Source organism: Sus scrofa, chromosome 9 (genome assembly GCF_054392235.1).
Source record: "Sus scrofa isolate SSC_HxYL_T2T_F1_AM1 chromosome 9, Sscrofa_HxYL_maternal_Yorkshire_Landrace_v2.0, whole genome shotgun sequence".
In the NCBI taxonomy this organism is placed as follows: domain Eukaryota; kingdom Metazoa; phylum Chordata; class Mammalia; order Artiodactyla; family Suidae; genus Sus; species Sus scrofa.
The window spans coordinates 90,559,067-90,579,152 of NC_139391.1; the positions used below are offsets into that span (position 1 = coordinate 90,559,067).

At 40.8% G+C, this 20,086-nt stretch overlaps 2 protein-coding genes across 7 annotated transcripts in view; one reads left to right on the plus strand and one right to left on the minus strand.

Annotated features, from left to right (window-relative positions):
* The window catches only part of ANKMY2 (ankyrin repeat and MYND domain containing 2), a 36,789-nt gene extending 35,283 nt beyond the window's left edge, over positions 1-1,506 (minus strand). Inside the window, 1 exon segment of the mRNA NM_001243401.1 lies at positions 1,235-1,506. Within this exon segment, the coding sequence (NP_001230330.1) occupies positions 1,235-1,301 (67 nt within the window). The 5' untranslated portion in view covers positions 1,302-1,506.
* A 382-nt stretch (positions 1,507-1,888) lies between these two features.
* Positions 1,889-20,086, plus strand: part of BZW2 (basic leucine zipper and W2 domains 2) — a 59,507-nt gene continuing 41,309 nt past the window's right edge. For 3 of the 6 annotated variants that reach the window (XR_014814291.1, XR_014814292.1, XM_021102039.2), the window contains exons 1-2: positions 1,906-2,012; positions 19,790-19,854. Coding sequence is in view for 4 of the 6 variants with exons in the window: in XM_021102039.2 (XP_020957698.1) it covers positions 19,797-19,854 (58 nt within the window). In the remaining 2 variants the exon portion in view is untranslated. 6 annotated transcript variants of the gene reach the window in all.

The window sequence follows — 20,086 nt, forward strand, 5'->3', positions numbered from 1 at the left end:
AAGACTGCCATGCCAAATAGGTCAGCGAGAACCGTGCAGAACAAACAATTTGCACCAACTACAAGTCTCACAGTTCTAGGCAAAGAACACTTATCTTGGCAGTTACACAGCTGTGACTAACTTGAAGCAGTTGAGATCGGATGGGGTGGGCTCAGCTCATCAGCACCTGTTGAGTTCCAATCCGATTTTTCTCTTTTACGTTTACACTTTCCTTGTCAGTCTAAAGAATAAATTTGCCTTGCTCTCCAGATCTGAGCCATGCTACTTAGAAAGAAAGAACACTGGGAATTGGGAAGCTTTTATGTTGCAGAGACTGGCCTCTCTGCAGTTCTACGGCAAGCTCATTCTTGAGCTTCAAACAACTACATAAACAACGCCGGCAGTTCCCACACATCCGGATCCTCGCGCCAAGATGGTGCAGAAGCCACGTAGTCACGCTGTTGTCACCTTCCAGGTAACGGGATTTAGCAGGGAATTCTTCTGGGAAAATGTGGCTTCTGGCTCTTCTCCCTCAGGCCTAAGTCTCCCTCCTTAAGACCGGGAGCGACGGAAGTGGGACTCGCTTTGGGATGTTAAGGAAAGCGCGGAAGGGCGCGATTAGAGCCCGGAGTGGTAGCGACGCCTCTCCAACCATCCCGCCTTTCTGCGAGTTCCTGCAGCTGCTGGGGGCTTCTATAAGGAGGCCTTAATGCGGCAAATTACAGACCCCGTTTTGTGCCCTTATAAAGAACCGTTCTCCTCAGGAGCTCCCCCCACCCCCAAGCGGGGGCGGGGACAGCCTAGGGATCCAGATCTTTCGGCCTCCGGAAGTCGAAACGGCCCTATACCACCGGTCTAAGAACCTGAAACTTGAGGCCACTATCGCGGAGAAGGACTGCCGTCACAATCACCTTAGGAGTTTTAAGGAACTCACATTCTGAGGCCCCATTCCAGATCGCTCATTATCATCAAGGTGGAGCCTGGAAATGTGCACGGTTTCAAAAGCTGATTTAGAGGACCAGCGTCTGCACCCCCACTCTGGTCCCTGCAGCACTTCTCCCTCTCCACCCCTTCGCCCCTGCAACAGGCCCCAGATCAAAGGGAGAAGCGCTCTTTCTCGGTCGTAGGGTGCCAACCTCGCAAAACTGTAACCAAGGGTCAGCCGGGCCCGGCGCGCCACCCAGGCTCTACCACGCCCTTCTTCCCCTCCCGGGACAGGCAGGCAGCACCCCCGATCGCAGCCCAGCACTCATACCTTTTCCGATAACTTCCAGCAGCTCCTTTTCCTCCTGGGTCAGCTCGCCTTTCTTGATGTGAACCATTGCTTCCGCCAGCTTGACTGCTATTTTGTTTCTTTGGAAGTATTAAAAAGAAACGCTGTGTCTATATTAGGAACGCCAGCAGCAGCGTTAGGCAACTTGAGACTAGGACACTGAGTAGCCAACCGCGGAAGCATTCGAATTCTCTCCACCCTCCCGAGGGCTGGCGAGCAGCGGGCGAGCTCGGGCGAGCTGGGCGGGCGGTCTCCCCAGGTCCAGCGGTAGTCTCCGCCCCTCGTGCTTCATTGGTCCGGCCGAGAGGAGGAGCTGCAAGAGGCGGCAGCGAGACTCTCCCATTGGAACAGACAGGGAAGGAAAAACCAAATGGAGAAAATCAGAGGGGGAGAATCAAATACCTCTTACAGGTTTCCCGTTGACATCCTTTCCCATTCAGATATCTAGGGACACACAATATTTAAATTTTGTATATGGAACTTGCGTGTCAGGCAATTTCTGCTTGGGGGCATGCATCTCCCTGGCTCTCGCTACATTGTCCCTTTCATTTTCCCGGACGTGGAACGACCCGGACCGGGGGTGGGCTGGGAGGCGGGGCGGCGTGGGAGGCGGGGCTGCGCCGAGCTCCGTGTGTCGATGTCAATGTGTCTGTCCTTCACTCCTCCATTGTCTGCCGCCACCACTACCGCCGCTGCCACCGTCGCTGCCGGAGTTGCCGCAGCCCCCAGCCTCGCGCGTCGCCGCTACCTCCTCGGACAGGTGAGAAGCAATCCAGCTAGGTTAGGGGAGATCCGGGAAACCTTCGATAATGGGGCTAGAGCCCCGCCGGGGGCTGCCCCCCGGCCGAAGGTGGCAGGGAGGAAGCATGTGCCTGCTGGAGCAGCTTCCTGCCTCTTGGTGAAGAAGCCTCTCCTCTGCCCGGTTACCATTACTTGTACCGCGTATCAGTGCCCCAGAGTGAAGACCCGGTACTCGGCACATTTGGCTGCCCCCGGAGAACGAGGGAGCGAACAGGGACTGGCCACGCGGTTGGAAGTGGCGGGTGCACATCGTCTCTTGCGTGGCACCGCCAGATGCAGGTCCCAGGGAAGCCAAGGTTGAGGCTCTGGGCTAGAGGTGGGGTGGAGAGGAGCGCTCCCCATTACGAGCGAGGTGAACGCCTGTGAGAATAGTCTCGAGAGAAGGTAGTTCTCTTTTGGCAACCTCCTTCCCCTTCCCCCCGCCCCCACTACTGTCATCTCCCCTGGCCTCTGTAGAAGCTGTAGAAGAGAGCCGGATCTGATCGCCCTATGGTGCCTGTTAAGGATGTTTGGAAGCAATTTACACTTGCACTAGTACTTCGTTTATGAGAGACAGCCTGTGAGGAGGGGGTAGGAAGGGCCTCTTCCCTCTGCTAGAGTTCCCGGTCTCTTTGTAACTCAGATCTTGAGATTTATGGAAATAGGGAGGGGAGGGAGAGGGGGCGGAGATTAAATTGGGGCTGCTGTCTATATATAGCCTTAGATTAGCCTCTTAATCCAATCTTCATTCAACAGTAATATGTAGCCTCAAGCTTCCACTATAGGTAGCTAGGGGATAAATACAAGTGTGCTTCCTTCTGTGGCTTGGAAACAGGACTTGCTAATATGAAGGCAGTCATTTCTCCGGGGTGTGCATCAGTAGCATATTTACAGCATCAGTGAGAACTTTAGAAATTAGTGTTTACTGTTGTTTCTGTACAGGCTAGTATTGATGTTTCTCCCAAGACCCATCTGCTTCAAAGAGAAATACTTGAATGATTATGTAGATTTTTTGTTGTTGTTGTTAAGCAGCCCCCTCACCACTCTCTCCCCACTGTGCCATATATGAAGTGAAATATGTTTTCCTCTGGCCTTATGCCTTCATTTCTTGGAAGCATTCACTAACACTTCTGAAATCCTCGAAGATGTTCATCATTACTTCCTGCCTTTAACAAAAAATGATTCCCTAATCCCAGATATTTTCTTGTCTGAGTCTTCATCTTTACAGGCTGGGGCTGATTTGAGCCAAACATCTCACATGAAAACGGTTGGAAATCATTCACCTCAATGTATAACAAAGAAACTTTTGTTTGGTGATGCTTTAATAATGATGTGACTGTTCAAACAAGTAGTAAGGCTTTTGAGTGACCCATCTTTTGTAACACTTAGCGTGCTGCTATTGCCACAATTAGAAGTGACTGAAAACATAGTATCCCGAAGAAGAAACCCACAAACCTAAGAAAATGCTTGCAGAGTAATCTTCCTTCACCATGTGATTTAACATCTTACAACGGATGTTACAGAATTGGGTGCTTCATTGCCAGTATTTCCATCTCTTGTGCCAAGCTGGGGCCATGGTTGCTTGAAGGTCACACCTGTTTGTCTCTCCGAGGTTGTTCTTTCCTCAAGGATAGCAACTTATTTATTTTCTTGGAGGTTTATGGCACCTGGTTGGTATTTAGTCCACTGGAATACATAACTTCAGTAAATCTAGAGTCAGTGACATTGAAAGACAAAAAGCTAACATCTACCTAGAAATGCAGATAGATAGTATGTGAAGTTTAAGTTTCCGGAAACAGATATGTAATGGATAGTGTTCATCAGATGGATTACATTAATCGTTTTGTACAATGTTAATATTTAATGTAGGGATAAGATTAGCTAATAAGCATACCTTAGACCAGATCAGGGAACTTTTTTGGTACCAGGAATGTATTCACATCAAAGAAGTTTTGTTGGTAATGAAATAGATACTACTACTTATTCAGTATTTAGTCTGTGACAATCTTCTACCAGTTGCATTGTATAGGATTAGTTTAGTCATTGTTACAGCAACTCCAGAATTAGCCCATATTACCTCTCTTTCTGAAATAAGAGGACAGAAACAAAAAGAAGTTAATTTGCCCAGAGCCCCACAATTGGGAAGCATCAGAGCCAAAACTGGAACCTGGATCTGTCTCCCAACCCTTTTTCCTTTTCATTACTCTCTATGTGGCTGGCAGTAAGGGGAAAATTCTATATTCTTTAGCTAATAGATAATTCGTTCATCTTGTTTAGCATGTTGCCGTAGGTATGAAAGACACTCTCCTACCTCTTTCTCCAGTTTCTTCCCCATCCCCTAAAACCAGTGGTGTCTGTTTTTCTCATACCCTTCCTGAGAAATTTTACATGTTTATAGCTTATATGTGTATTTCCATTTAAAAAACAACAAAAACAAAACAGAAATGAAAGCCTACTAATACACTAACACTCTTTCACACTGTGTAATAGAATTTATATGATGCTTTGGTCTCTTCTGTTTTGTTTCTTTACCTTTTTAAAAATAATGACTTCTGAAATGTCTGGAATTCTTATATGTGTCCCCCTCATCTCTTTTTCTACCACTGCCACCCTAGACCTCTCCTGGCCTGCTGCAATGGATTCATTCAAGGCACTGCCAGTCCAGCAAACATTTAGCACCCATCTTCCACCCAAAGATGAAACATACTTGGGAAACATAGAGGTGTTCAACTTAAAACAGACCAATGGCTCTCCTCTCGCCACAGAATCAAGGCTCTGGTTTGGCCTGGGGTTCTCCAGCTCCTGGTTTCTCTCCATCAGCCCCAGAATACAGGACCAGGTTTGGTCTGGGAGACTCCAGATTCTGGCCCCAGCCTGCATTTCCAGTCAGCCAGCCCCTCCCACATTCTCTGCTCTAAGGTCACCACATTGCTGATTCCCTAACATGCCAGTAATTCCCACCCCTTTGTTCCTGCTTTTCTCTTCCTGGAATGACTCCCCTTCCCTCTTTACCCGAGTCTTTCTCTCCTTCCCAGATCTGATGCAGTGACACCTTTCAAGATACTTTTATGGTCCCCTCTCCCACCCCAACCAGGGAGGGCAATACAGACACTAGTAAACATGTTTGTTCACGTCCCTCCACAAAGGAGATAAGGAAAACCTTTCCTCAGGAGTTGCTGGTACACTTGCTGACATCCTCTTATTTTTTTCCCATCTTCTTCTGAGCCCTGGTTTCTACCACCTACACCCCTAAATTAACATCTTTGCTTCTTCTAGATCCTCATGAGAATAATCTAGATCAGGCACCTTTTTCATGACATTCTGGGTCAATTGTTCTTGATCTATTTGACCTCTTCTCCTTGTATACCAAATGCATTAGGACTGATTTATCTTGGCTTCTCCAGATTGTAACCCAGTGTCTCACACCTCATGTATGCTCAGCACATGCTGAGTGGAATTCAGTTTGATCTCTAAGTTATTTTAGGTGGATTTGTTTCCCTACTTGACTAATCCTTCCTGGCAGTGTGAGGTGAGGTGGCACTAAGCGCACACAGTCATAACCAAGGACAGAAGGTCTTTAAATGTTTTCAGTCTCAAGCTTGAAGAGACTGCTTGGCATTCTGATGAATTCTATCAACCCAGGAAAAAATTGTTCATGTGCACATGTTACAAATTTTGCAAACCATTCCTGGATTCCTCCAGTAAAGCCCCCGACCTCCAACTCTGTGCTTTAAGAAAATGTTATTTCGTTTTTATTCTGGAGGAATAGCTCACGTTTGAGTATTATAACTTTGGGGGAGGAATGTTTTCCTTGACATTTGACTTTCTTTCCTTAGGTATGTTTTTTGACTAAATGGATATTTGATGATATCAAGGAATTTTGTTTTAGGTCTGAAGATAATATTGTGGTTATATTTTTAAAAGATCCCTTATCTTTTAGAGATATGTACTGATGTTTATTTAAGGAGAGAATGACATGACATCTAAGATTTGCTTCAATAAAATTTTGTGACAGTAGGGCGACAGGGTCTAAGTAAGAATATTAATGAGACGAAGTTGGCTGTGTTAAGGGTTGAAGGTGGCAACGAGTGCATTGACTTCGTGAGACTGTTCTCTCTGCCTTTGGATATATTTGAAATTTTCCATAATGAAGTTTTGAAAAGGTGAATTTGGGAGTATTACAGCCCCTAAGAATTGGTGGTGGTTAAGCAAGCGAGTGAGGAAGCGAGCAATATGGACACAATTCTCTTTCTCTGTACTTGGAGTTTAGCTTTTTGCAGTTAATTATCCACTTAATTGTTAAAATAGTTATACCTAATCTGCAAAAGACTGTCTTGTGAACAATACATTTCCCATAAACTTCACATCACATTTTAACTTCTCCACAGAATGAAAAGGTAGGTGGCATATCTCAGTGCTTGTGTCACAGACTTATGAATATCCCACTGATGGCTAATCTTCATCATTTTTGGAAGTGGGCAATGTAATTTGCAGACACGTCTGAACAAGGGGTGCAAATACATTTAATTAAACTGAGAAAATGGAGACATGAATGAAATGGAGATTCTGATTTTCTTCTGTGTCTCATAAACCATGTCAGAAGGCATTTATAAAAAAGGAACATTTTGATGCTGGTGGTGAGCAGAATCAGTGTAGTTAGGGTGAGCATCTCAATATAGGAAAATTAGGACCATACTCAGGTATGTCTGCGTGGTCCTTCCTCATGGCCTGATTAACTTAATGCTTATTTTGACACTTTCTGAATTTTTGAAACTTTGTAACTTGTGTTTCTTGATGTTTACATTTCTTTTATGATGTTTTGGACTTACTAAATGTTAATGTTTCCAGAGGCCAGCCTGGGATTTTTTTGGTATCATTTATAACATGTCTTCCCAGGGTTTTCAAAGAATATTTAATTAAGCTTCAGAGCCAAGCCTTCACAATTTCTAAGGACAGTATAGCCAATCCAGTACAACTGCCAGGTGATACTGAAACACACAGCTGTATGTATCCAAATTTGAGTTGTATATGTTTATATTAGCTATGTCACTATGGAATTTAAAACTTGAAAGAGGCTAGTGCCTCTTATCTCTGAGTATAATAAATCTGTTCCAATAATTAAAAGAAGAAAGCTATTTTTGCATCAGAAGGGGAAAGGTGGCATTCGCCTTCCCAATAAATGCATTTAAGCTGGAAAATTGGTGTGTTTAACTCTTGTTATTTGGTTAAAATCTATTGTGGGATTGTGTTCGAAGGACGTGGCAGACTAAGCGGCCCTAAAACTGCATTCACCAGGCTCAGAGTAAAATCTCTTCCTGGTCTGTTGATTGTGGAGTAAAGCAGTTCCATTAAGTAGCCTCTTATGACCTGGTAGGAAATGATTATGGATGAGCCCTGGGAGACAGCCAAGCACAGCAATCGCTCTGGGAATTCGAGTGGGAAAACCAAGGCTCCAGCCTCCACAATGAGATGTCTTTTCCAAGGCAATCTGTCTTGCTTTCACTCTCTTCATATATAAAACAGGGATACTAACCAAACTCACAGGGTGACTTTGAGGATCCTAGAGAATACCCTTTGAACTCTGCAGTGTCATGTACAAACTAACTGGTACTCTTTAGGGCCAATTCTACCTGTTTTTATGGTTGAGAAATAGATGAATAGCACAAGAAAGGGCCTAGTTAAGAAATTATTTTAAAGTAAAATTGTATAGACATTAGTATTTGCCACAAACCCATCATTCTACATTTTAGGAGGGGGATATTTTTAAAGAGACTTTCATAAAAGATGTGATTCTAGTAATTCTATCCCAGGATTAAGATCTTGGTGAGCATCTGTTGTTTCCAGAGACACCCAAATGATAAGATGTGCTATTTGTCCTCTAGAGGCTTACACTCTTCTCTAGGAGGCAGGCCAACTCCTGAAACTCTAGGGACTAAAGTAATTATCCCAAAGCCCCGCCCTGCTTCTTTGCTTCAGTCAACCCACAGGTTAGACCCCTTTGAGAACTGCCTTTGGCCAGTTCAAGTGGCCTTCTGGCTCCTCCCAGTCTTCCAGCTGTAATTGGAACAATGTTGTTACTTCTCTCTCCACCCACCGGGCTTCCTGCTCCTGGAATGCCTACCTCCACCCATTTCTGTGTATCAAATTTTATTCCAGTGCTTCCCAGCTCAAATGACCCCTCCTCCACACAGGCCTCTCCGGTCCCCAACCAGAGCAGTACAGTCACAAGTACTGGTTTCCAGAATGGGTGGAGGTCGGTGGGAGGGCTGGACAAAGATTTTGAACAGAGTCTGGAAGGACAGGAAAGCCAGAAAATGGAGAACTCGTCAGGAAGAACAACTCCCCAAGAAACGAACTCCATAAAGTATTATATTATAAATATTTATACAATAAATATTGGCCAACCATAGTAGAACTAGAAATTATTTCATTCACAGGCATGTTTTCTTCAAGTTTATGCCAATTTTTAAAAATCATAGACCTGATGGAGTGTATCTTAAATCACACTTGGTTTGTTCTTGCCCTCAAATAACTTATAAAATGTGGCACAGTGGAGTTTCTGGGTTAAGGATCCAGTGATGTCAGTGCTGTGGCTCTGGAAAGAGCTGTGTATGTGTTCGATCCCTGGCCTGGGAACTTCTGCTTGCCATAGGCATGGCCAAAATACAATAAGTAAATAAAATGTGACATCACATATTTTAGACTAAATTAAAATTTATAAACCAGTATCTTCAGAATTCATGGTAGTAGGAAAGTTAATAATGGACATTTAAAAAAAAGAAACAATGGAAGAGAAAATCATGTATTTACTAGGCTATTGTACCCTTGAATACAAAATAATTTGAAATTATCCAACACAACTAGAATAGTAATAGCCAATAGGATATAAAATGAGTAGGAAATTGTTTCTAAAATTTATTTCACAAATAAAATATGATCCATGGAACGTGTTTTTATCTATACAGCACCAGAACAGAATTTGAGGACCTTTTATTCTCTCAGTTTGACTTTTTTCCCAGTTGGACTGTTCTGATTTTTTTCCTACTTTGACTGATGAATGAAGTAAAGACAGTGCTGAAACAATTAAACCTGAGAGGTGCAACTCAGGGATTAAATAATCAGATTCATGTGAATCATTTTAATGCAGAATGGTGACTGTCGTTAGGAGTTTCCACAGCATTTTTCCTGTTTATTCGGGATAAAAACACATGATTTAGAATAATTTCTAAATTTTTAAAAATGTATAATTTACTGGTATCAGCAATATAACAAGAATACTTTTCATCCTTAGATCACTCTGGTGTCTGTATTGGAGCCCTGGGTCTCTTCAGCAAATATCTTTTGGGCTGTTAAATACCACTGGGAATGATTTGATCTGTTCTAAATTTGGCATGTGAAGAGTGCCAAAAAAATATTCTGATAGCTCTATTTGTAAACAATTTTAAAATAAAATGTCTACGTAACCCTCTGAATGAACCATTCTTTTGGCAAGTGCCAAAAATTAAGTGCTTTCATTGTTCTTTCTTGATTTTTTTTTTTTATTTCAGGTATATCCTTTGGTGTATTTTGTTTTGAACTCTTTAATTCTCTTAATTAAGGAAATAATAAATTAGAAAACAATAATAAACTGTGAAAGATGGAGAATTATGTTTCCTCTTCTTATGCTTCAACTTATTTTTATTTTAGATGAAGACTTTCAACAAAATAATGGTTAGTTGTACTGTTATTTTGAGGACTTCTAGACAGATCTCAAGAAAACCTTTGGGCAGAGGTGTGCAATAATTGGGAATATTAACCCTTAGCACTATGAAGAATCTATCACAGGCTCCTATTGGGTATGCAGTTTTGTAATATTCTAAGATCACCCTCTTTTCTTTTGCATATTTACACAAAAGACTTTAATGCTTTTCACACCAACCTCGACTTCCTGGATTTGTGATCATTTTGAAGAAAAAAAGAACATGACATATGTTTTTCTCCATATACAAAGTAATCGAATGGGGTTATTATAAACAGGAAGGAGAACCCGTGTTGATGGTACAGAGGAAACTGCTGGATGGAGGAAGGGGCTGTCACATTGGTGTGGAGGAGTGTAAAGATGGTGTTTACGTTAGCATTGAGCCTCTGCAGGAAACAAGTTGATAACTGGCTCTTGTAGTACCAGAAACCATGGAGCCATCAATTTCCTACTATTTACATGTCCCTAAGAGGCAGATCTCTGTTAAATCCTCTCACAAAAGATAAATGTTTTTTTCTTAATAGAACTCCATAGAGAACTATTTGGCAATTTGAAAGTAACATATGCTAATTCAATTCATCCAAGTGCTGGCCTAAACGTTAAAATTAATATTTATGTTTCACTCTAACTCAAACCATAAAATCTATGAGGCAAATAATGAAAAAGCTGCTGTTGAGAATTGTATAAATAGTTACTCAACACCTTCGGTTGGTTCTTTGAAGAAGTGCGTGCGGTGCTGCATGGAGACAGTTGATCGGTTCTGGCCCTGACTGCTCCCAGTTTGTAAGGGCTTGATTTTTTCTACTTTGACCTCTGCTGTATCACCAAGGTTGGAATGGAATGCATGACCTCAGGCAAGTGATGTGACATCTCAGAGCCTTATCTGAGTATGAGATGAGGGTCTAGGTTTAGTTCTTTGGTTTTCAAAGTGTTCCATGCCTCATAGATTCCAATTTATAAGTTAAAGTTAACCCCCCCACACACACAACCCCACACATTTAATTGTTAAAACATTAATAAACACAACTGCAACTCATACATCATGTGATATACTTTAACATCTTGAAGACTATTCATTCTCGTTAACTCACTGCTAGATTTTTTTGTTCAGTGCTTAGGTCAAACTTCCACCTGCTAGAAAATGAGCACCAGGCATCTTGTCTGATTGGTGGTTCCCACTGCATCCCTATTGATCAGTATAAGATATATATTGGATAAAAGAATACAAATGAATGAATCTCTGTATGTTTAAGCCTTTTTATTTTTATTTTTTGCTCTTTAGGGCTGCATGTGTGGCATATGGAGGTTCCTAGGCTAGGGGTCGAATTGGAGCTACAGTTGCTGGCCTATGCCACAGCCACAGCAACGTGGGATCCAAGTCACATCTGCAACCACAATAGGAACTCCTGTTTAAGCCTTTTTTAAAAGTATACTTAAGAGTCTGTGATTCTGCCCCTGGTCTGTCTCTCTCTTTTAATTTGAGTTTGTGTAATCCACTCCTTTAAAATTGTATTAGAAGAGTTCCCATTGTGGCTCAGCAGTAACAAATCCAACTAGTATCCATGAGGATGTGGGTTTGATCCCTGGCCTCGCTGTGACGTAGGTTGCAGATGTGGCTCAGATCTGGCGTGGCTGTGGCGTAGGCTGGCAGCTACAGCTCCAATTTGACCCCTAGCCAGGGAACTTCCATATGCCACACCTGCAGCCTTAAAAAAGAAAAGAAAGAAAAGGAAAGAAAAAGAAAAAAAAGTCTAAAATTGTATCAGGGAATAGTCCCATATCATCAGTGTGCAGTGTCCCACAAAGCCCAGGCTAGGCTCTGGCATTTCTATCCAGTTCATGCTCTCTTCATTGTGAAATAGGCATGTGTATGGTAAGTAACTTTTTGTGTGTGTGCAACCCTTCAGATAAAGCTTCCTCTGCAAGACAGGCTTGGGCAGGTCCCCTTCTGGGAGGATGGGGGCAAGAGTGGCTTGGTTGAGAGAACTCACTAGTGGGAAAGCATTTGGACTTCTACCCACAACCACCTTTGAACTTCTTAAAGGTCCGTTACCATGTTTTTTAAGCAATTGCTCCAAAGCAAAATTCACCACTAGTTTCCAGTCCAGAGTGTAATACTTTTTTCTAGGAGATTTCTGTTTTCTTCTTCTTGATTAAAATGCTGAGAAGAGAGGAACAGACTTCAACCCCCCCTTGCCGTAATACCTTATCTTCTTATTTCCCATTTGTACTAATAAACATTCCCATCAGTTTTGTTTGATACCAAATAGCCTAAATCAACTGACTTGCTCTCTGCCGTTTGACACCACTTTCTGCTGATTTTTTTAACTTAATTTTTTTTAGAGAAGCTTTAGGTTCACATCAAAACTAAGAGAAGGGTACAGAGATTTCCCACGTGCCCTCTGCCCCCGTACATACACTGCCTTCCTCATCATTATCATCCCCCACCATAGCTACTAGTGATGCATTTGTTTTGTCTAAAATCGACATTATTGTTTGGCAAACAGAAAGAAGTCATTCAAGGAAATACCCTGCCTGGTAGCTGCTCTGATATGTTTAGACCTGTGCACACAATTTTCACTTCTTGAGAGCAAGGTCCATCTCTGGTTTTGCTTACTTTTGTTCCCTCATTAGTGCAGGGTTTTCTAGTCTTGGCACTATGGATGTGTTGGACCAGAGAACCCAGGGGGCTCTCCTATCATTGTAGATTGTGCAGCAGTATCCCTGGCCTCTACCTTCGAGATCCCAGTAGTACCTGCCTCCTCACACATGGCATGAAAATCAAAAATGTCTCCAGACATTGCCAAATGCCCCTTGGGAGACAAAATTAACCCTGGTGAGAAACCACTTCTCTAGTACAAGGCACCCAGTTAGCACCCCTAAAATACTTGATAAATTATAAGTATATTTAGACCACAACTAGACATTTAGTCATTGGCTATTTTTCTATTTTATGCCACCATTTCCTCTAAATTTTCAGAATTTACAGCTTGAAATCCTGTAGATACTCAATTGTTATCATCATCCTGTTTTCTTGTAGATAAAAGTTCTGAGGGTCTTAACTTATCTAGGACAGAGGTTTTACACCATTTTTGTTGTTAAAATACCCTGAAACGTTTTGTTTGAGGGATGGATTTTCTAAAGCCAAACTCTGCTGTGATGTGTGTAGTCGAATGTATGTTTGTGTCTTTTCAGAGTGTTGAGACATAAGAATGACATCAGCGGGATTAGACCATCTGGGAAGTTGAGTGAGACTGGTCATTTGTTGGGGGGAGGGAAGGATCTTGGAGAAATTCCATCTGGGGAAAGTGGAAGGGCCCAGAGAAGGAAATGTGCTTGCCCTAGAGACTTTTTAGAGCTTGCATTGTTAACTGGATGGCATGAATTGATAGTAGAGTGAAAGTATTTAGGAGTTAATTTAGTCTTATTGAACGTTTTTGAAAATAACTTCATTGAGATGAAATAAGTGACGTTGTATAATTGCCTGAATGTATTTCAAAGACGAGGTTGTACATTGATACTTAAGATGTAATTTCTGGAATATTTCTATTTTTATTAAAAGGGAAGCAAAAACCTGGATTCAGAAATAAGAAATAAGAATAATTTTGGAAAGGTTATAATGAAAAATTAATCGTTTTGTGTCTTAAGGAAGATTTTAGAGGAACATAATTAACTCTTAGTGTACTTCTTTTGACAACACAATTCCTTTGCGCTTTGATCACTCATCGCTCTTTCTTATAACATAGTTAGTATAATTTCAGTTTCCACCATGAATATCCCTAGCTGGAAACTATAGTTGTAAAATTTTCAGGAGAGGACTATTATTTTAAGTTTTTTTTTTTTCTTTTTAGGGCCGCACCTGCAGCATATGGAAGTTCCCAGGCTAGGGTCGAATGAGAGCTACAGCTGCCAGCCAACACCACAGACACAGCGATACGGGATCCAAGCTAATCTGTGACCTACACCACAGCTCACAGCGACACTGGGTCCCCCCCCCACTGAGCGAGGCCAGGGATTGGACCTGCATCTTTATGGATACTAGTCACATTCATTTCCTCTGAGCCATGACCGGAACTCCTGAGTTTTGTGCTTTTAAAGAAAGATATTTTTGTTCCTTTCCATCATTGATTATAATAATGAAGGGGATATGAATGTATAACAGTAATATTTTTGTTTTAAAGAAAGAAATGTTTGAATTTATTTAGAACATTTTTTTTCTTTTTATAGGTAGGCATTTGTTATTGTAAATTTTTAATGTTTTCAATTATTATAAATACTAAAACTTACATAGAATTTGCTAGGAGATAGAGCAAAGCTTGTTGTAAAGGCTAGGTGATTTTGATTCCAGAATGGCTATTACAAAATCATAATAAGGGTATTGAACAAGCTAATGTTATTCTGGGCAACAAAATGGTATAGTGTTATTATAGACATACATCTAGTTTATTGCTTTAGCGTGTTCATAATTTAAAGTTTCCCCGAGCAATTTGAAATTTTTTTTTTCTTTTGAGAGAGTGATGCTCTGATGTTATTAACCCAAGTGATCCCTGGATATGACAACTTCTTGTACAGAATTTTTTGATGTTTGTTCTTGTAGTTTCAGCTTTAATGGAAAGGAGAATAATTTATAATTCTGGACAATTTATAGTTCTTTTTGTGGTAAACTATTTTATCCATTTGCAATACAGAAAAAAGGGTAATTCTTGAAACTTTCTCCTAAGCACAGAGTGCTTGCTGAATGTTGCAATGAAGTGGCTCAATTGTATTTTGAGTTTTATGTGCTGGTGTTACTGTTTCTTTATGGTGTTATTGTATTGTATACTTTGGGCATAATACTGTTGCCCTATAATTTTTATTATTGTAGAATCAGAAGTCTTTTACTCCCCTATTGTCTTAAGTAATATTGACTGGACAGAGTTTCACTTTGAAGTTTGGTACTTTTTCTTTTCTTTTGTGCTCTAGACATGGGGTTTTGAAGTTTGGGCAAAATGTCTTGCAGAGCTACTTTATCTGAAAAATATTAATTTAAAAATGTTTATTCTTTGAATGTACTTTCACCTTTTAATCAAATATGTGAGTTGGGCCATAAGAGATGCTTTATAACTGGGTTGCTCAACATGATAGCCACTAGTCACGTTGCCTATTTCAATCATTTTAATTAATGAAAATTAAATAAAATTAAACATTTCGTTCCTCAGTCATTCTAGCCACGCTTCAAGGGCCCAGTAGCCCCATGTGTCTAGTAGCTACTGTATCAGACAGTGCAGAGATAGAACATTTTCATCATCATAGATCTGTTGGATACACCTCCCCAGAATAGATGTTAGCAAAACTGCAACCTGGGGGGCCATTTCTGATTCCCCATTTGTTTTTTTAAATAGAGTTTTAGTGGAATACAACCATGACCACTTATTTACATATTGTCTATGGCTGGTTTCAGGCTGTCATAGCAGAACTGAATAGTTGGAAGAGAGACCATGTGGCTCACAGAACCTAAAATATTTTCTATGTACCTCTTTATAGACAAAGATTGTAATCCCACTTTAGAGTCTATGTATTCATAAGGTAAAGCATGTTTTCTTATATCAAAGATGAACCAGACCAGAAGAACAGACAAGAGTAGGTAGGGTAGCAGGCCAAATCTCATGATTATTAGTTGAGAGTAGTCATCTGCTAATAGTATGGACAACTAGAAGGTAAGTCCTTGTCCATTAGATGGGACACTTTCCAAAATGGAACGCCAGACAAGACGATCTACTCAAAGTGGTCAGAGTAAGTGGCAGAATTAGCACAGAGTAGCCATGAGACCTCTAGATGCCGCTGGCCCTTGTCACCCTTGGGCGCAGAGTTTGGCTGGAGTAAGGGGTGGAATATGAATAGAGCACAAAGGCAGAAGATTAATAAAGTGAGGTGAGGTGAAATTTTCTGATTTTATGTTAGATCTAAAAATCTTTGCATTAAACCTTTCAAGCTAGACTTAAATTGATTCAAAAATGTTTATTTCATTAAGAGAGTACCTGGTTTCTAATGTTTGATTGATTGGATCATTTCAGTATTTTTATGGTCTTCTTATAAAATATCCAAGAAATGTATTCTCTTAGATGACATGTAAAATATGGAAATGCATTTTCTTTGACCATTTTACATACAATTTTTTAAAAATACTGTTTTAAACCATGGGGTTTTTCCATTTGTCTCTGAGTGTTTTTTAATTTAGTTTTTTGAGTGGAAATCATCATGATGTTTGTTAGATGATTTCAATTTGTAAACTGTAATGCAGTCTAATAAAAGCAAGCTTTTTGCATTGGCTTGATAGAACTACCTTTCCTACTCTTCCTTCACTCCATTTCTTAGTCAAAGTGCCCTTGCTCTTCTTTGGCCAGGGCTTCAGTGAGTCCTTATAAAGGCTGACCCTCACTGGAGCAGATTATAACATAGCACCAGAGCTAAATTTAGAGGGAAGCCAAGCCTCTGCTCCAAATAGTAACAGCCAAAGGATAGAGACTTTGGGTGAACAGAATATCTTCACTTAGTCTTTCAATACCAGTAGGTGAGTCTCTGTGTTTGTTTTGATTTTTGCTGTTGGATACATCAAAATCTTTGCATACTTTTTTTTTAATGTTTGCATGTTCTTAAGTTATTTTCCATTTAGAATATATTGAGGTTGTGTAAAGTAATCCCACAAAACTGTGCTATGAAAAAACAAACTTTTGTGTTTAGAACTGAAGGAAGTATAAACAGAGCTAAAGAATTTTTTAAAAGTAATTCTCTCCTAGGTAGGATGTGTTTGGTTGTAATTCTCCATTTGCAAGAAAATAGAAACAAGGTGTAAAGGTAGAATTAATTAGGGAATTCTATATGTTTATATTCTAGACCCTAAAATAAGTCTTTCAGAGAGGGCCCACACTTTAACAATATTTTTAAATTCTAAAATAACATCTTTGACAAAAGGGTAATTCCTTCCTTTCATGTTCACCTAATAGAGAATTTTCAGGCTCTGTTTTGTTTGTTTGTTTGTTTGTTTTCAGTACACTCCCAGACTCTTTAATAGATATTTTTCTTTGCTAATCCAAGAAAACATTTTGTATAGTATTGGTTGTGTTTTAGGGAGGTTTTGAGACATTAAGGAGAACACACACACACACACACACACACACACACACACACACACACACACACACACACACACATCTATTTATTACTGGTTCTCCAATGAAATGTTTGCCAGTCTAGAATGAATCTGTTGGAAATGCCAACAGGAAACTTCCGAATGAAAGAGTTTTGCGGAGTTTCCGTTCGTGGCGCAGTGGTTAACGAATCCGACTAGGAACCATGAGGTTGAGGGTTCGGTCCCTGCCCTTGCTCAGTGGGTTAACGATCCGGCGTCGCCGTGAGCTGTGGTGTAGGTTGCAGACGCGGCTCGGATCCCGCGTTGCTGTGGCTCTGGCATAGGCCGGCGGCTATAGCTCCGATTCAACCCCTAGCCTGGGAACCTCCATATGCCGCGGGAGCGGCCCAAGAAATAGCAACAACAACAAAAAGACAAAAAAAAAAAAAAGAAAGAGTTTTGCAGTGAATATAAATAATGCATTAGAAACTCTATTTCCAACATATATCAAATGAAATGAGATTTCATTGATTAAGGTTATTGCATTTGTAGCCATTCAGCAAGCAGCTGCTGCCCCATACACACAGAGCAATCAATTCCTTCTCTGCACTTGGTCTAGGTGTGTCCCTGCTGTCCTGCTGTTGTGTTACTTGTCACAGTGTACTGTAAATGTTTCTGTTTTATCTCTGCTGACCTCTGTGTTCCTTGAGGGCTTGGAATCTGGCTTAGTCACCTTTGTATCTCAAAGCAGGATGTAGTAAGTTCACTTTATAGGACTGATAAAAATTCTCTCTACTTCAAAGTTACTTTTGGCTTTGTTATTTTATAGTTTAAAATTGGTGATTAGTGGTTAACCAATCCGACTGGGAACTATGAGGTTTTGGGTTTGATCCCTGGCCTTGCTCAGTGGGTTAAGGATCCAGAGTTGCTGTGAGCTGTGGTGTAGGTTGGCGGCTCAGATCCCGAGTTGCTGTGGCTCTTGTGGCTCTGGCGTAGGCCGGCAGCCGTAGCTCTGATTGGACCCCTGGCCTGGGAACCTCCATATGCTGCGGGAGCGGCCCAAGAAATGGCAAAAAGACCAAAAAATAAAAATAAAAATGAAAATAAATAAAATGGTGATTAAGGAGTTCCCGTCGTGGTGCAGTGGTTGGCGAATCCGACTAGGAACCATGAGGTTGCGGGTTCGGTCCCTGCCCTTGCTCAGTGGGTTGACGATCCAGCGTTGCCGTGAGCTGTGGTGTAGGTTGCAAGCTCAGCTCGGATCCCGCGTTGCTGTGGCTCTGGCGTAGGCTGTTGGCTACGGCTCCGATTGGACCCCTGGCCTGGGAACCTCCATGTGCCGCGGGGGCGGCCCAAGAAATAGCAAAAAAGACAAAAAAAAAAAAAAAAAATGGTGATTAAAGTTCTTGGTGAAGATAAAAGTTTCTTTTTTCATGGGGTAGAAAGAAAGTTTTGCCTCTTAAGTTGAATAATAATTTTTCTAGTCTTAAGAATTTATTAAAATTTTGAGATAGGGAGTTCCTGTCGTGGCGCAGTGGTTAACGAATCCGACTAGGAACCATGAGGTTGCGGGTTCGGTCCCTGCCCTTGCTCAGTGGGTTAAGGATCCGGCGTTGCCGTGAGCTGTGGTGTAGGTTGCAGACGCGGCTCGGATCCCGTGTTGCTGTGGCTCTGGCGTAGGCCGGAGGCTACAGCTCCGATTCAACCCCTAGCCTGGGAACCTCCATATGCGCGGGAGCGGCCCAAGAAATAGCAAAAAAGACAAAAAAAAAAAAATTTTTTTTTGAGATAAATAATTTATTGGAATATTGCAAATTTTCTTACTTGTTTACTGATGAAAGTAATGGAGAAAATTCAGACATTTTCAAATCCCAATTTTAAAAAAACTTTGAAAGATAAGTAATTTGCTTGATATTATCTTAATTGTTTGGTCTCCATAATTTAGACAATCTAGATATATTTTCAGATTATAATATTTATGCCAGCAAGATTATTCTTTGTTTGTAAAAAGTCTTTTATAGCAGGTTTTATACTTTTTTAAAAGATAATTTATGACATTTTAAATTGTGTGTTAAATCCAGTAGAAGAGTTTAAAATACCCAAATACTCATCCTCTGAGGCAAACAAACAAACGAAATACCTATTAACAGTTTCTATCGTTCTTAAATGCTCCTTGCATAGGAAGGCAAATATTATATGTACCCTCTTTTAACCAAAAAATTATGCTTTACACTCTTCTATTCAACTTGCTTTTTTCCAGTAATGATAAGCCTTGAACATCTTTCCATATTAATGCAGCAGCTTATTTGACAATTACCTACTAAATGCTTATTTATTAAATGCTTATTCTCAGTATTGTTTTAGGTACTAAAGGTACAGTATTGAGCAAAGCCTACAGAGTTCCCACCCACACGAAGGTTATACTGTCACAGTGGAAGCAGACCATGGTAAACAAATAATAATAACATGACAGGGTACTATGAGCTGTGAAGAGAAATAAAGCTAGGTAAGGAAGGGGGGAGAGAGAGAGAGAAGGAGCCTTATCGGTCAGAATGGTCTGGGAAGGCCTCTGAAAAGGAGAAGTTTAGGTGAGAGCAAATAGTAAAGGAATTGCTGGACCATAGATTATGCACACATAAATATTTATGAATATTCACCAAATGCTTCCCAAAAGTGTTGCATGGAGTTTATCCACTATGTCAAAGTTTATATCTCTAGTTATCTTCCTGTGTCTTTTTGTCGACACTAGATATTATTAAACTTGAAAAGTTTTGCTAGTTCAATAGTCACAATAATCTCATTTTTAAAAGTATATTCTGTATGGGTACAGTTGAACATATGCTAATTAGCTTTACATATTTACATGATTTGCTTATTTGACATACATAATCTTTATTTTCTTTGTTTTCAGAAATTTTATGAATAAGCATCAGAAGCCAGTGCTAACAGGCCAGCGGTTCAAAACTCGGAAAAGGGGTAGGTTGGGTTGTGTGTTTGTGTATGGCAGGGAGAGGGGAGTGTGTGTCCAAAGTTCTAATCCAAATATAAGATTGGAGAATGTGAGCTTTAATAATATGACATCCATTTCTTTTATTAGCAAAAGTGAGTTCATTCAGTAATAGCCCAGGGAATTTGCAATTTGAGATAATGTTAACTGTGGGGGGCGGGGCATAGGCAAATCAGAGAACTCGAAAGAGGAACTTGCTAT